We start from the raw sequence: 14,666 nt of genomic DNA, 5'->3' as shown, positions 1-14,666 counted from the left end.
AAATTTCAAGACAGGTAATAGGAAGAGCAGGAGTGTTTTTGCAGGTAATTAGCTAACTTGAAAGGCCAGTGTATGAATGAACCAAAGTAGTTAAGAGACCTAAGGAGTTTATTCACGTTCCATGAACTGTATCCTTCTGACCTTTTGTGAAGTGTGATATCTGGGCTTTTTGGTTATAACAACTTGCATTTTCATAGTGCTTTGCATTTTGCTAAATGCTTTATTATAGTAATTCTCTGAGGCAGACAGATTTGTGGGTTAATTCTTGTCCTTAGCTCTCAAAGAGGACCAAAATAACAATACTTCATATAAACAGGTCTGTAACTGAAAGAAAGGGTGGACACTCCCTCCATCAATATTAACTGACATCTGTTCATCAATTTTTAGTCTAAAAGAATTGTCTCAGGTAATATGTTAGCTATATATAAAGGCACAGGATGATGTGTAAGGTATTTGTATAATAACTAGTACCCTCTACATCTCATTCTTCACTCTGGAAGTGGAAGAACAAGGGTTGGCTCAGAGTGAAAGTAAATAACAATTTTTTCTGTTTTGGTCAGAAACCCCAAAGGTCTTTTTCACACACACATACATATATGTATAAATAAATAAATATGTATATATGTATAATTGCATATGTGTATATATGCACACATCTATGTATGTATATATGTATACACACACTGACATACACAAACACACATATATTTGACTGGGTAAAAGAGACCATTGCTAGATTTGGGGGTCTTAAACATATATTTAGGAAATACTAAGGCAAGATTTGCCATCATTACATCAAAAATTTAGCCAGGACTTGGCTCTTTTCAACAATGAAGTGATTCAGGCTAATTCCAATGAACTTGTGATGGAGAGAGCCATCTGCATCCAGAGAGAGGACTGTGGGAATTGAATGTGCATCACAACATAGTATTTTCACCTTTTTTTGTTGTTGTTTGCTTGTTTGTTTTTCTCATTTTTTCCCCTGTTTGATCTAGTTTCTCTTATGTAGCATGATAATTGTGGAAATATATAGAAGTGTGTACATGTTTAACATATATTGGATTACTTGCTGTGTAGGGGAGGGGAGTAGGGGAAAAGGAGGAAGAAAAACACAAGGTTTTGCTAAGGTGAATGTTGCAAATTATCTTTGTATGTATTTTGAAAATAAAAAGCTATTGTTTAAAAAAAATGCCAAGGTCTTCCACTGTACCCAGAGTCTTCTGAATCACCAATCATCTTGATCTTTATCTGGCTACTGGACACAGATGATTCTGGAGGGGAAAGTGAGGCAGATGACCTTGAACAGCCCTTTCTCACTTAAATCCACTTAATTTTCATGTCATGACATCATCTCCCTTATGTCCTATTCTTCAAGAATGAAGGACAAAGAACAATCACCATCCACTCAAGAAAGCATTTTGAATTCTTCAAGCTCCTTACCATGATATTATCACAAGCACTTCTGAGGGAAATGATTAGCGAGTAATGAGACTATTTCCCTCTCCATGGAAGATATATATAATAGTCCGCTTAAGATAGAGTTGGGAAGAATAAATGTTACCTAATATTCTTACTTTAGATATATATCTACTCTTGGCTTTTTATCTTGTCATTATTTATTTCCAGATATTCTTATGGTGACTTCTTAATACATGACTAAAGAAACACCTAATTCAGAATGATACCCCAAACTCAAAGAAATAAAAAATATTCCCCACATAAGGAGTTCTCCTCATACTAAATAACCACTATAATTCCCATTCAGTGTGGTCTTAACAGAACCTATATATTGGGAAAAATTATGCAATCATACCTGCAACATCAAACTCTATTTCCAAAGTGACCTTGCTGGTGATAGAGGAATCTCGGAGAAGTTGACTGGCTTCCTCAAACGTGCTATCTTCAGTGGGAATTCCATTGATTGCCATCACTCTGTCTCCAATCTGCAGTACTCCACACCTAATTTTACAACTGTATGTTAGAGGTCTGACACAAAGGAGAAGAGAATGCATAGTGACCAAGTTTAAGAGCCCCAAACCAATTGAATTAGAACTCTAATGAATCATGATTGTAATTCAGTTCTTTTTGTCTACTGCAATCTATATCATATAATATTAGGTTATAGCACATACTAAAGCTAATGGTCCCTTGCACAAATCCAGGCGGTGGCCAGAAAAAAAATGCAAGAAAGGAGATGAGAGTACTGAAGTGTCCCAAAGAAGTGATGAATAATTCAGCTTGGTAGTATCTGCTATGATTGGATCTGAACTAATACAGTTCAGTGATGAATGTGCTTTCCCCATGGCATAAAAATTATTAAAGTTTAAACTTCAGAGATTTTCTTATGGATTTTCTCCCTTTAATTAATATAACCTCCAGTTCCCTGATGGGAAAAACTGTGAGATAAAGGCACCGATGCTTGTTATTCTCCTCAGACTCGATCAAGAACATCAAATTTTATTGTCAGAACAGAGAGTTCATTACAGTCTACATTTCCTGCAAGCGGCAGTATTCCATAAATTAATAGTCATCCAGTGGCATCCAACACCAAATTTCTTCAGGAAAACAGAGAAAGAGGTGCCCTCATCTCTAAGTGTCTCACCTTTCTGCTGGGCTGTCAGCTTCAATATAGGAAATCAGTGGTGGAGAAGACAAAGTCTCAGTGGCAAATACGCTGCCTTGGAGCTGTATCCCAAATCCCACAACAGGATCGGCTGTCAGCACTACCTCTGTAGTTTCAGTGTGGACTACCTGCCCAGCCAACCCAACGGTGCTGGAGGCCAAAGACACTGGAAAGGAAAGCACATAAGAGGAAGGGATCCTGAGTACAGACAGGTCAAAGAAATACAGGTGTATTTCAGGAAACATCCCCCTCCTTCAATGCCTATTGATACAAGTTTAAATTCTGGGGCCACCAGAAAAAATTCAGAAAGGTTCCTTCATACTTTGCCAATTGCCAAGACAAACAAAAGCTGATATCATTTCAGGTGGAGAGCTCCTAACTGGGGGGAGGAAGGATATTCTTACTTTCTCTTTGTAGGAGCATCACATAGTGGAAAGAACAGTAAGAGCTGGGAGGCATTTTAGTCTTAGGTCTGCTACTAAATTCATTGTTTAACCTTGACCAAATCTCTTCATCTCATTTGTAAAATGAGAGCGGGACTAGATTATTTTTGAAGTTTCTTTCATCTGTAAAATTCTATGTTCATGCTTTACTGAGTTTCCATAGATGAATAATTTTATTTTCATCCTTAGGGAAGGAAAAAAAAAAAACAACAACCCAGTGACCCAAAGCCCAGTATCTGGAGAAACAATTGCCTTAATCCATAGCCTTACACCATTTAAAAAAGTAACATTATGATTATATATGCTGTTGTTATACCAAAATTATACTCTGTAGCATTCTTCTCCTCCCATTATTTCAAATATCTCTCCAACCTACTTCCTTAACTTCCTGGAATCAACATTTGTGTCCTAAGTAAGAGAACTTTTTGTAGCTATCTCCTCATGTATTTTCATTCTTAGCTAATTCAACTTTACCCCATCCAGCCTTACCTCAACCCTATAACTCTGTTGTCCTTATAAGCAAACTCTGCATCTTCCTTAAGCAATTGTTCCATCTCCTTCCATTAGATGACACTTGGCTGTCTTGTCTCTAGTGAAAGTAGTTCCTTCTCTTCTTTCATTTCTTCTAACTTATCGATGAAGCTATTTAGCATGTCTTGGGTTCTCACTATAATTTTTAGACCATTGCCAATATGAGTCAACAAATTTCTTTGACATCTGTTTATAGTAGCTTCTTTCCTTCCTGTTTTTTAGCTATCATCTATAGACATGTAGAGTACTCTCTTTTCTTACTGATTCAGTACTTGGCTTATAGATTTATTTTCTATCCTCTCACCTGCCATTGTTTTCAGTGAATTATACTTTCATATATATGAACCTCTTGATAGTCACTAAATATACTCATCTCCATTGACTGTAACCTTTATTCCAATGCAGTTTGTTCTTCTATATGTAGGATATCACATTGTTCCAGTTTCAAAACCTCATGCTCTGAAATTTCCATTTTTGATCACAATTTTCTTTATGTTCTAAATCTCCCATTTTCTTTTTCCTACTGAACCTATTCTCTACCATTTTGACCTCTAGTTTCTCAATGCTGGCCTTCCTACCCAACTTGGATCTAAGAACAACAACAACAATAATGTTAATAATGACAATAATAGTAAAAAGAATAGTTGTTAGCATTTATGTAGAAATTTAAAGTTTGCCAAGTGCTTTACATATTAGCTCATTTGATCCTCACAACCATTCCATGAAGTAGATGTTATTATTATCTTTCCATTTAGAGATGAGAATATTGAGGAAGAGAGAAGTTATGTGATTTATCCACAGTCTTATAGTTAGTATCTGAGGTTAGGTTTGAACTCAGGTTTTTTAAATTAACTCCAAGTCCAACATTATCTACAACATCATTGTTGTTGTTTGTTTTTTGTTCTGGAAGAGGATCATGACATCAGGGAGGTGATGCCATAACACGCGAGTTGGATTTAAGGGAGGGAGGACTGGGCAAGGTCACCTGCCTCCTTTTCTCTCCAGGGCCATTGGGGTCTAGTGGCAAGATATAAATCAAGACAATAGTGCCATGATCCCATGGTTAACAATTTTAATCATAAATCTGAATAAAGTGGAATAGAATACCCTAGCATATTTTCTTCCTTAATTTTTTATTATACATACATACTTTTTATCTGCTTTGCAGATATTTCAGTTTTTTTTTTTAAAACAAACTGAAGGTTTGTAGCAACCCTGTCAAAGAAGTCTATCAACATCACTTTTTCCAACAGCATGTGTTCACATTGTGTCTTTGTCACATCTTGATAATTCTTGTAATTTCATTATTAATTTATCTGTGATCAATGATCTTTGGTGTTAATATTCTAATTGTTTTGGGACCATGAACTGTACCCATATAAAATGATGAACTTAATCAATATATGTTGTGTGTTCTCTATTTCAGCAACTGGCTGTTCCCCATTTCTCTCCTTTTCCTTGGACTTCTCTATTCCCTGAGATACAACAAAATTGAAATTAGATCAATTAATAAACCTACAATGGCCTCTAAACATTCAAATGAAAGGAAGAGTTGAGAGATGTGGCAAACTTCATTATTGCCTTTTTAAAAGAAATTGCCACCCCAGCCTTTAGTATAACTCACTGAAGTCTCAGATGATGGTTAACATTTTTTATCAATAAAGTATTTTTAATTAAGATATGTATAGTGGCTTTTTTTTTAGACATAATGCTATTGCACATTTAAGAGACAACAGTATAATGTAAACATAACTTTTATAGGCACTGGGACACCAAAAAATTCATGTGACTCATTTTATTGCAGTACTCTGCAAACTGCAATATCTTTGAGGGATGCTTGTATCCTCCTCCCCACTGTCCAAACCTGATTAATTCCTATTTTCTTTACTTTTGAGCTGTTAAGCATGGGGGAGGTAGAGAGGAAAGAAGGTAAGACACAAAACTCTGCCAAATGGGCCTACTACTATTAATTATATTTAACTTCAGTTGGACTCTTATTGCTTCTTTTAAATCCTTTTACTTGCTTCCCATTAATTCCCTAACATTCTTCTGATCACTTTTATAGAAAATTTTCACTTTCTTAACACCCTAAATCTATATCACCAGCCCCAACTTTTCTGCCCATAAAGTTTTGCTAACATTTCAAACTTTACAGATCTAAAGCAGAATTACCTTTCTACAAAAACTACTTCTTCTTCTTGTAATCTAATCTTGTCTCAGATACTTTCTACCTATGTGATCCCTTTAACCTTTGTGAGCCTCAATCTTCTAATCTATAAAATACAGTCGCCCTTACTGCACAGAATTGTTATGAGAACCAAATGAGAAAATAAATATAAGGCATTTCATAAAACTTTAAAGCTCTATATGAATGCTATTGTTAGAATTTTTATTATTATTTCTATCAAAGATAGCATTTATCCAGAATCAAAAGCAGGGTCATACATAATTCTTCCCTTTCTCTAGACCTTCTCCTATTCAATTTGTGGTCAAATGCAGGCAATTCTACCGTTAAGATATCCATCTTTCTTTATCTCTGGTTTACCTCCCTCTACCACCAACCTAGTTCAGTCCTCATTGATTTTCTCTTGAACTATGGAAGTTCCTAACTGGCTGCCAAGGTCTTCAGTCTGAATATGGGCATGCAAAATTTTCTGATATTCTTCAGGAAGTGTTAATATATTAAGTTCATGGCATTGAAAAATCACATGTTGCAAAAATATTCGAGGACATTTCGGTTCTAGGATGCTACAATCATCTTCAAAAATTTCTTGAGATTTATTGAAATTTGCAAAATAAGTTTTCTGAAAACTGATGCAATCCAATGAAATTCATTGAATTCCTGAAACTACTATTTTTTGTTATTTCCTGTCAAATGCACAAAGAATTAGGAAGAGACAGGAATGCAAAGATGAATTGAGGATTTCTCCATAATGAGGCAAAAGAAAGAATGGACCTATGCAAAGTAGCAAACAAAATGTGTATCCATTTATTGAATTTCATCAGTGATAACCTAGTAGCTAACTTGTGCAAGGGAATAAAGATGACATGTACATTACAAACCTATGGTTCAGGAATCTGACTGATTCCCTCTAGATACTAAAGACTCCTTCAGTCACCATTTGATTGAAAACAATTGAGTTCTGGCTTCACTTTGAAACACATATTTACTAATTAGAATGGAAAATACTTACTCTGGAAATTTTCTGCTAAATTGTTTGTATTCCAAATATGTTTCCATATATTCTTCACTCATTTCTACTGGATCTAACCATTAATATCCATGTCTAGGTAGTGTAGTATAAGAGAAAAGAATAGCAATAATAACATGTCTACATAGCATTTTCAAGTTTGCAAAGCACTTTATATATGCTATCTCATTTTAACCTCACAACTTGATGAGATAAGATTTCAAGATTAGACTAATTCTCATTTTATCAGATGGTAAAAGAGAAGCAGAGAAGTTAAGCAACTTGCTAAAATTCCCCCATTCAATTGAGAGCTCCTTAAAACCTAAGACTATTTCTCTGAATCCTTAACATTTAGCACAGTGTCTGGCATATGGTAAGCACGTAATAAATGTTTGACTGACTGACCAACAAAGCTAGAGGGATTAAAAAGTAGTTCTTTCTGACTTTACACTCAGCAGTCTATTTACTACAATATTACTGCAGAGCTAAATGAGGAGCCTGGAGAGACATGAATTTGAAACTTGTTACTGATTCTAGTATATAGCCATGGGCAAGTTCGCTTAATGTGTCTTACTCTCAGTTTCCTGACCTGTAAAATGGAGATAAGAAGAATTGTATTATCTACCTTTCAGGGTGGTTGTTAGAATCAAATGAGTTAATGTAGTATTTTGTAGAACATAAATATTTCCTATAACTATTATGTGTCTTTGTACATAATAAATGTTTTTCTTGGACTCAATTATTCAGCTACCATCCACATATTTATTATGTCCCCCTAATGCCTGGAATATGCTTTCTTTGCAACTCTCTGATTCTTTATATTTTGTCAAGATTCTGCTTAAGTACCACTTCTTTAGTGAAATCTTCTCTGGTCATCCCAGGTATCCAACTTCTCAAATCATTTTGTATTTAATTTATTTGTGTCCATGTCACATTCACTACCCTCTATCCCGTTCCAGAAACACATATCCATTTTTTGAAGATAGAGGCCATTCTATTTTTATCTTTATATTCTTATCAGTTAAGATGGAGCCTTGCATTGCAGGTAAGTAAATGTTTGTTAAAATTGAATTGAATTTTTGCCTCCTGAAAGGCACTTAAGTTTTATTTCATATTATATTTTTTCTTTGTGTGTCATAAAGACTGTAAGTTCTATGAGGACAGAGGTCAGGTTTTATCACAATTCTATATCTTTTCTTATCTCCAACTTCTCTAGAATTATATTTTTCTGAAAGTATATTTCAATCAAATATTTCTTAAATTGAATTTAACAAGGCAATTAAATAGTTCAGTAGATAGAATACTGCGCTTGGAATCAGGAGGACCTTAGTTTGAAGACTGATTCACAGATTTAATAGCTGTGTTTCTCTGGGCACATGACTTAAAACTTCTTTTAGTCTTTGTTGTTGTTGTTGGGTGATTTCAGTCATATCTGACTCTTCATGTTGGGTTTTTTGGGAAAAATACCAGAGTAATTTGCCATTTTGATCTCTACTCCATTTTACAGATGAGGAAATTGAGACAAGCAGGGTAAAGTAATTTTACAGGGTCGCACAGCTAGTAAGTATCTGAGGTTAGATTGGAACTCAGGTTTTCCATGACTCCATATTTGACACTGTATCCATTGTGTCACCTAGCTGCCCTATTTCAGTCTAAATTTCCTTATTTGGGAAATGAGGGTATTACTTCAATTGGGGAATGGCTGAATAAATTGTGGTATGTGATTATGATGGAATATTATTGTTCTTTGGAAAATGATAAGCAGGATACTCTTAGAAAAACTTAGAAAGTCCTCCATGAACTCAAGGAAAGGAAAATGTTTTACATACAAAGTAGTAGCACTGTTTTGGGATGATCAGCTGTGAATGACTTTGCTATTCTTAGCAATACAATGCTCCATGACTACTCTGAAGGACTTATGATGAAAAAATGCATCCAAACCCATAGAAAGAACTGATTATGTCTGAATACAGATCCGAAACATTCTCTTGCTCTCCTTCCCCTCCTCCCTTCCTCCCTGCCTCTGTCTTTCTCTCAGTGTCTTTCACTTTATTTTTATTGAAGGTTTTTTAAGGGGGGAGAGCTATGTTTTCTTTCATAACATGACTTTTATGGAAATGTTCTGCATAATTTTACATGTGCTTTCTTAATGGGGGTTGGGACAGGGGATAAAGGAGAAAATCGAGAACTCAAAAGTTTAAAAAAAGAAATATAAAAAATTGTTTCAAGTATAACTGGGGGAAAATAAAATTTTTTTAAAAAAAGAAATGAGGGCATTGGCTTGATCACCAGTGTAAGATCTCTTTCTTCTCTAAAGTTAAAATTCTGGAATCAGAATGCATGAACTTTATGAGAGAGTTGAGAAAAGCCAGGAAGAGAACAGTTCTTTGTTCCTCCAAAATCAACTTTTAAAAGATTAATTTTGGAAAATCCTGAAGGCCATTACACAGAAAACTGTGAAGTTTTAAAAACCATAGAAGATAATTCAAAACATTCAAAAGTCATTTCTCAGCTTGACTTGATTTATATATTTTGGGATCTTATTATTTAGAGACAAGGTTATTTGTTAGATTCAGATGTTATGCATCTGAATTCACGTATGGAAACTATCATAATTAACCAATGGAAGGAGGCCCCTGATCACATGTCCTTCATCTCTCTGATCACAAGAAGAGAGATAGGAATGATGGTGACTTCTTTTTCTGCTTTGTGAGCACAGGTAGGCAGGGCTCCAACCAAGGGAAGGCATTTCCATGGCACATACCAAAGGAACTACAGCATTTGAGAGGCTGGAAGGGACCTTAGTGGCCATATAGTCCAGCTAGGACTAGGAATCCTCAGTTTAATATTACTGACAGGTTGTCACCCAGACTCTACTTGAAGACCTCCAAAGAGAAAGAATTCACTACCTCTTGAGGCAGCTCATTCCACTTTTGGACAGCTTTAATGGTTAGGAAAATTTTCTTGATATTAAGCCTAAATTGATGTTTTTGCATTTTCAAATATTGCTCCTGTTTTTGCCACTTGGGGCCAGACAGAACAAGTCTAATCTTTTCTCTACACGACAGCCCTTCAAATACTCGAAGACAGTTATCTTGGGCCCCCTGAGTCCTCTCTTTTCAAGGACTAACTCCCTTTCACTATCCTTATATATCATGGACTCAAGGCCCTTCACTGTCCTGGCTCCAGTTTATTAATGCCTTTGTTAAATCATGGTGCCCCAAAGTGAAAACATCTGAAGACGATGTCTCACAATAACACACAGAGTACAGATGATTATAACCTTCACATTCTTGGAAGCTGTGCCTCAATTAACGAAACTTAGAATTACTTTAGCCTTTCATTTGCCACATCCTGGTACGGACACACTGAACTTGTGAGTAAAATTCCAAGCTCTTTTTCAGAACTTCTCTATATTCATGCCTCACCCCACCTTATATCTGTGAAGCTGAATTTTTTGTACTCAAGTGCAAGATTTTAAATTTATTCCTTTATTTAACATATATTTCTACCATGTTTAACATATATTGGATTATTTGCCATCTATGAGAGGGAATGGGGAAAGGTGGGGGGAATTGGAACACAAGATTTGGCAAGGGTTAATGTTGAAAAATTATCCATGCCTATATTTTGAAAATAAAAAGCTTTAATTAAAAAATACCAAAAAGGAAAAATTATCCCATTTATCAATATTTATCCACAACTTTCTTAATTAACATCATTTTCCTCTAAATTTATCCTTAATATCATCATATTAGTTTTGGTCCAATGCTCTAGTCTCTCAAAATCTTTCTAGATCTTTAGGGCATTCCCGGCTTTAACTATCCATCCCAACTTTGCTGTCATTCCAAGAAGCTGCAAGCAGCCATACACTGGTAAACCATTTCTGCAGATGGGCTCAACCAGGTGGAGGGTAACTAACAGGACTTAAACCTGTAGGTGAGATAGGGGAATGTCTATCCCAAGCAGGGGAAGAAGACTTCCCCTGGCAGAATGGTTGGATGAGAACAATTTGTTCCAAAGGCCATTGAAGCAGAATCTATGGAGTGATTACTCTGGTCAAACATTGAAGATGTTAAATTCATCTCACGCATCCTTAACTTGATTTTTGTCTTGCTACTGGAATTCAGTGACTTAGGAAGAGAGACTGAAACTGATGATTTTGTGCAACTCTGCATCAGCCAGCTCCAACTCATGTGCAAGTCAAGACATCACCTGTGATGTCATTGGTCCTCTTTAAAAATGACGGATGAACATTAAATTTGAGAAGCAAACCAGATAGGTTTTTATCCAAGTCACTGATAACACTGTTGCCCAGTACAGAACCCCTGGAGCCACTGCTGTCAAAGCCAAATAGAAACTATATATAAGAATACCTCTGGGCCACATATTGAATAAGAAAATCACCCATGAATATTATCTATGTTTTATTGTATTTTTATTTATTTTGTTAAATATTTCCCAATTAATATTTAATCTGGTTAGGGAGGCTCTGGGAAGTACTGGCAAGCAGCAATGTAAGGAACATGTTTGATATCTCTCCTGGGGTATTCCTTTGGAAATCTCTTGCTATCTTAACATTAAGCCAATTAATAATAGAACTACTAATAATAGTCAATTTTTATATAGAACCTATTATGTGCCAAGAACTATGGTTAAGTGCTTTGTAATTATCATCTCATCCCTCACAAAAACTTTGGGAAGTAGGCCCGATTATTATTCAAATTTTACGGTTGAGGAAAGGGATTAAGTGACTTGTTTAAGGTCATATATCTAATAAGTGTCTGAGGATGGATTTGAAGTCAGGACTTCCTGAATCCAGGCCCAGAGCTCTAAGCCACTCAGTTCCCCTAAAAACTATTTTTTGAGCTCAGTCATTGTCACTTCTGAATTGAAATGATTGTTTTATCTACTAATCCAAATCTATCTCTTCCACAAAACTAGCATGAGCTATTTTATCAAAAGCTTTGCTAAAATCTGGGTAAATTACATCCACAGCGCATTCCCCTCAATTCTCATTTTGGTAATCCTGTCTGAAAAGGAAATGAGGTTAGTTTGGCATAGTCTGCTTTTGTTGAAGCCTCCTTGTTGGCTCTTTGTAATCACTAATTCTGTTTCTAGATGTCTGACAACCATCTCTACCGACTCATTTTAGAATTTTCCAGGAACTATAATCAAGCTTATTGGCTTACAATGTACAGATTCTGGTTCTTTTCTCTTTTTGAAAACTGAGATGACATTTGTTTTTCTCCATTCTCACACAGTACCTCTCCCATTTTTCATGATCTTTCACATATCACTGACAGTTTCTCAGCAATCATATCTGTCAGTTCTTTCCAAACTAAAGGATGTCGTTATATTTGGTCCAGGTGACTTTAACTTATCAAGGATATCTAGGTACACTCTTACTCTCTTTTACCTTACATATCTTGTACATCAACTGCTTGTTAGTTATTTTTATTCATTAGTTCTGGGGTAAAAATCATTCCCCTTTTCAGAGAAAACAGAAAAAAAAAATTAGGAATGGACCACTCTGCTTTGCTCTGTTGTTAAGTTATCACTGTTCTATCTATCTCTTGCAAAAATAAACCAAAAAAAAGTATTTGCAAAGCCACTGTAAAAAATTTATCATTGGAGAAGAAAAGCTCAATCCCCACTTCTTATCATATTCTCTTATCAGAAGTTGGTTGTGGCAGTTTCATAGACTAGCTCCACTTCCTATTTTCTGATTCTTCTTCAATGGAGTTGAAGTATTGAGTTTGCTCTCCAGAGAATAGCAATAGATGGGCTACTTCATATTTCCACTGTGGCTACCATGCTGTGAGACTGACTTTGTTCCAGCAACTCAGAACAAAAGCCAGGGAATGCTGACTAGATCCAACATTTCTCAATATTGCTATTGCTTTGAATAAACATTTCTTTTCACTCCTGAGACTGAGATTGGTGGGTTGTGGGTTTTAGTTCTCAAATCCTTATTACACAAAGTTAATAAACTGCTTAGAAAGAGTGAGGATGTTCTGGAGAGATTAGGGAGCATGGGCAGAAAGTTTTTGAAAGTGACCAACTATAATCTTCTAAGACCTGGCGCCATGGCTAATATTTTCTGCTGTTATAGTACATATATAGTACCAGTATGTAATTTAGAAGAATTATTATTCTAATAAACTGAGCAGTATTTATTAAGCACCTGCTATGTGCCAGGTGATGGAGTTATAAACTTAAAAAAATAGTGCCTGCCCTCAAGGAACTTATATTTTATCAAAGAAACAAAATGTACACATAGAGCATATATATAATACATACAAAATGAATACAAGGCACTTTGGGGGGGGGTGAGCATCAACTAGGAGCTGAAGAGATGTGGAAAGGCATCATGTGGGAAGTGAAGCACTTCATCTGAACTTTGAAGGAAACTAAGTTAGTTAAAGGGTAGAGTGCTAAGCCCTGTCAAGATGTTCCAATGGAAAGAATGCTGGATTTGGAGTCAGAAAACCGACAGAAGTCATGGTTCAACTATCAAAAACCCTGTATAGGTGGTATAAATCACCTCAGCTTTTTAATCTTCAGGTTCTTTATCTTTAAAATAATGGAGCTGGACCAGAGATATTTGATTTCTCTTTCAATTCTAAACTGTATTAACCCATGTGACTTTCCATTTTTATTAACATAAAATTTGTTTTAGTCTTTTTTTTTTTTTTGGTCTCTTTTTTTCTGCTGACAAAAATAAAGAATTTCAAAATATTGAGTGAGAGTGTTTTATACTCCTTAGGTTGGGCTACTGCTTTGTATTTCAGCCACATGTGAGAAATTTGCATTTTACAGGCGATAGTATCAATTTTTCACCAGTATACAGATAGACTTTTATTTTATTTGTTGTTACTGCTGTTATCCTCCATCCATAAAGAATGAAAAAAAATGTCAAAACCAAAATAAATAGGAAGAAATAAAGCTGGCAAGTCACAATAAACTTTTTATTATTAGTTAGTTGTTCCTGAGAAAACTTGTCAGGGATATCATTTCAAACCTATGGCAATAAAAGGTTCATGGCATCCTATGCCATCCTTTTATTGCCAGAATTTTGGATTAATTTTTCAGATATTTCTATACAAAAGTAAATATACAGTAACAACATTTTATTATCATTATGTATTTAGTTCATAATTTCATTAACTAGACTCATTACTTTATTGATAAAGGGAGATTCTTGTGAGGAACTTCCTTTGCCAACACAGACTGACAGCTATACAAGTCATATCCATTTACAGTGGGTAGAATTCCAAGCTGGCCGTGATCTGATTACAGTGGCAACAATAAGGATCCCATCTTCTTTCAGTTGGTTTTTGGGTACAAGAGACATGTCTTGTATTCAGCTTTTCTTGGTTCTGAGACCATATCTTTATCCACTATCCACATTGTCTTGTAAATTTATTATATGATTAAAAGATATGCAAACATATGTACTTTTGAGATATATTAAGACATATCCTTTTCTGACTGTGGATCAAAGTTAGTATTTTCCCCTTTTTGTTGCTGTTTGCCTTTTTTTTCTTGTACATTATGACGAATAGGGAAATATGTTTAGAAGAACTACACATGTTCAACCTATATCAGATTGTCTGCTACATTGGGGAGAAGTAAGGTAGAGAGAGAGAAAAATTTGGAACATAAGGTTTTGCAGAAGTGAATGTTGAAAACTATCTTTGCATATATTTTGGAAAATAAAATAATAATAAAAAGACAAAGCCTTTAAGAATTATCATATCTATATATATTTTGCTGAGACAATTGATATTAAGTGATTTGCCCAGGGTTACGCAGCTGGGAAGTGTTAAGTGTCTGACACCACATTTGAACTCAGGTCCTCCTAACTTGAAGGCT

At 35.2% G+C, this 14,666-nt stretch overlaps 1 protein-coding gene across 1 annotated transcript in view; it reads right to left on the bottom strand.

Annotated features, from left to right (window-relative positions):
• The window catches only part of GRIP1 (glutamate receptor interacting protein 1), a 309,316-nt gene that overhangs the window by 111,213 nt on the left and 183,437 nt on the right, over window positions 1-14,666 (bottom strand). Inside the window, exons 13-14 of the mRNA XM_051962442.1 lie at window positions 2,603-2,789; window positions 1,814-1,959 (exon numbers count right to left, since the gene is read on the bottom strand). Coding sequence (XP_051818402.1) covers window positions 1,814-1,959; window positions 2,603-2,789 — 333 coding nt within the window. The remainder of the gene's footprint in view (window positions 1-1,813; window positions 1,960-2,602; window positions 2,790-14,666) is intronic.

This window comes from Antechinus flavipes, chromosome 5 (assembly GCF_016432865.1).
Source record: "Antechinus flavipes isolate AdamAnt ecotype Samford, QLD, Australia chromosome 5, AdamAnt_v2, whole genome shotgun sequence".
Lineage (NCBI taxonomy): Eukaryota > Metazoa > Chordata > Mammalia > Dasyuromorphia > Dasyuridae > Antechinus > Antechinus flavipes.
This window is presented reverse-complemented; position numbering and strand designations above follow the sequence as displayed.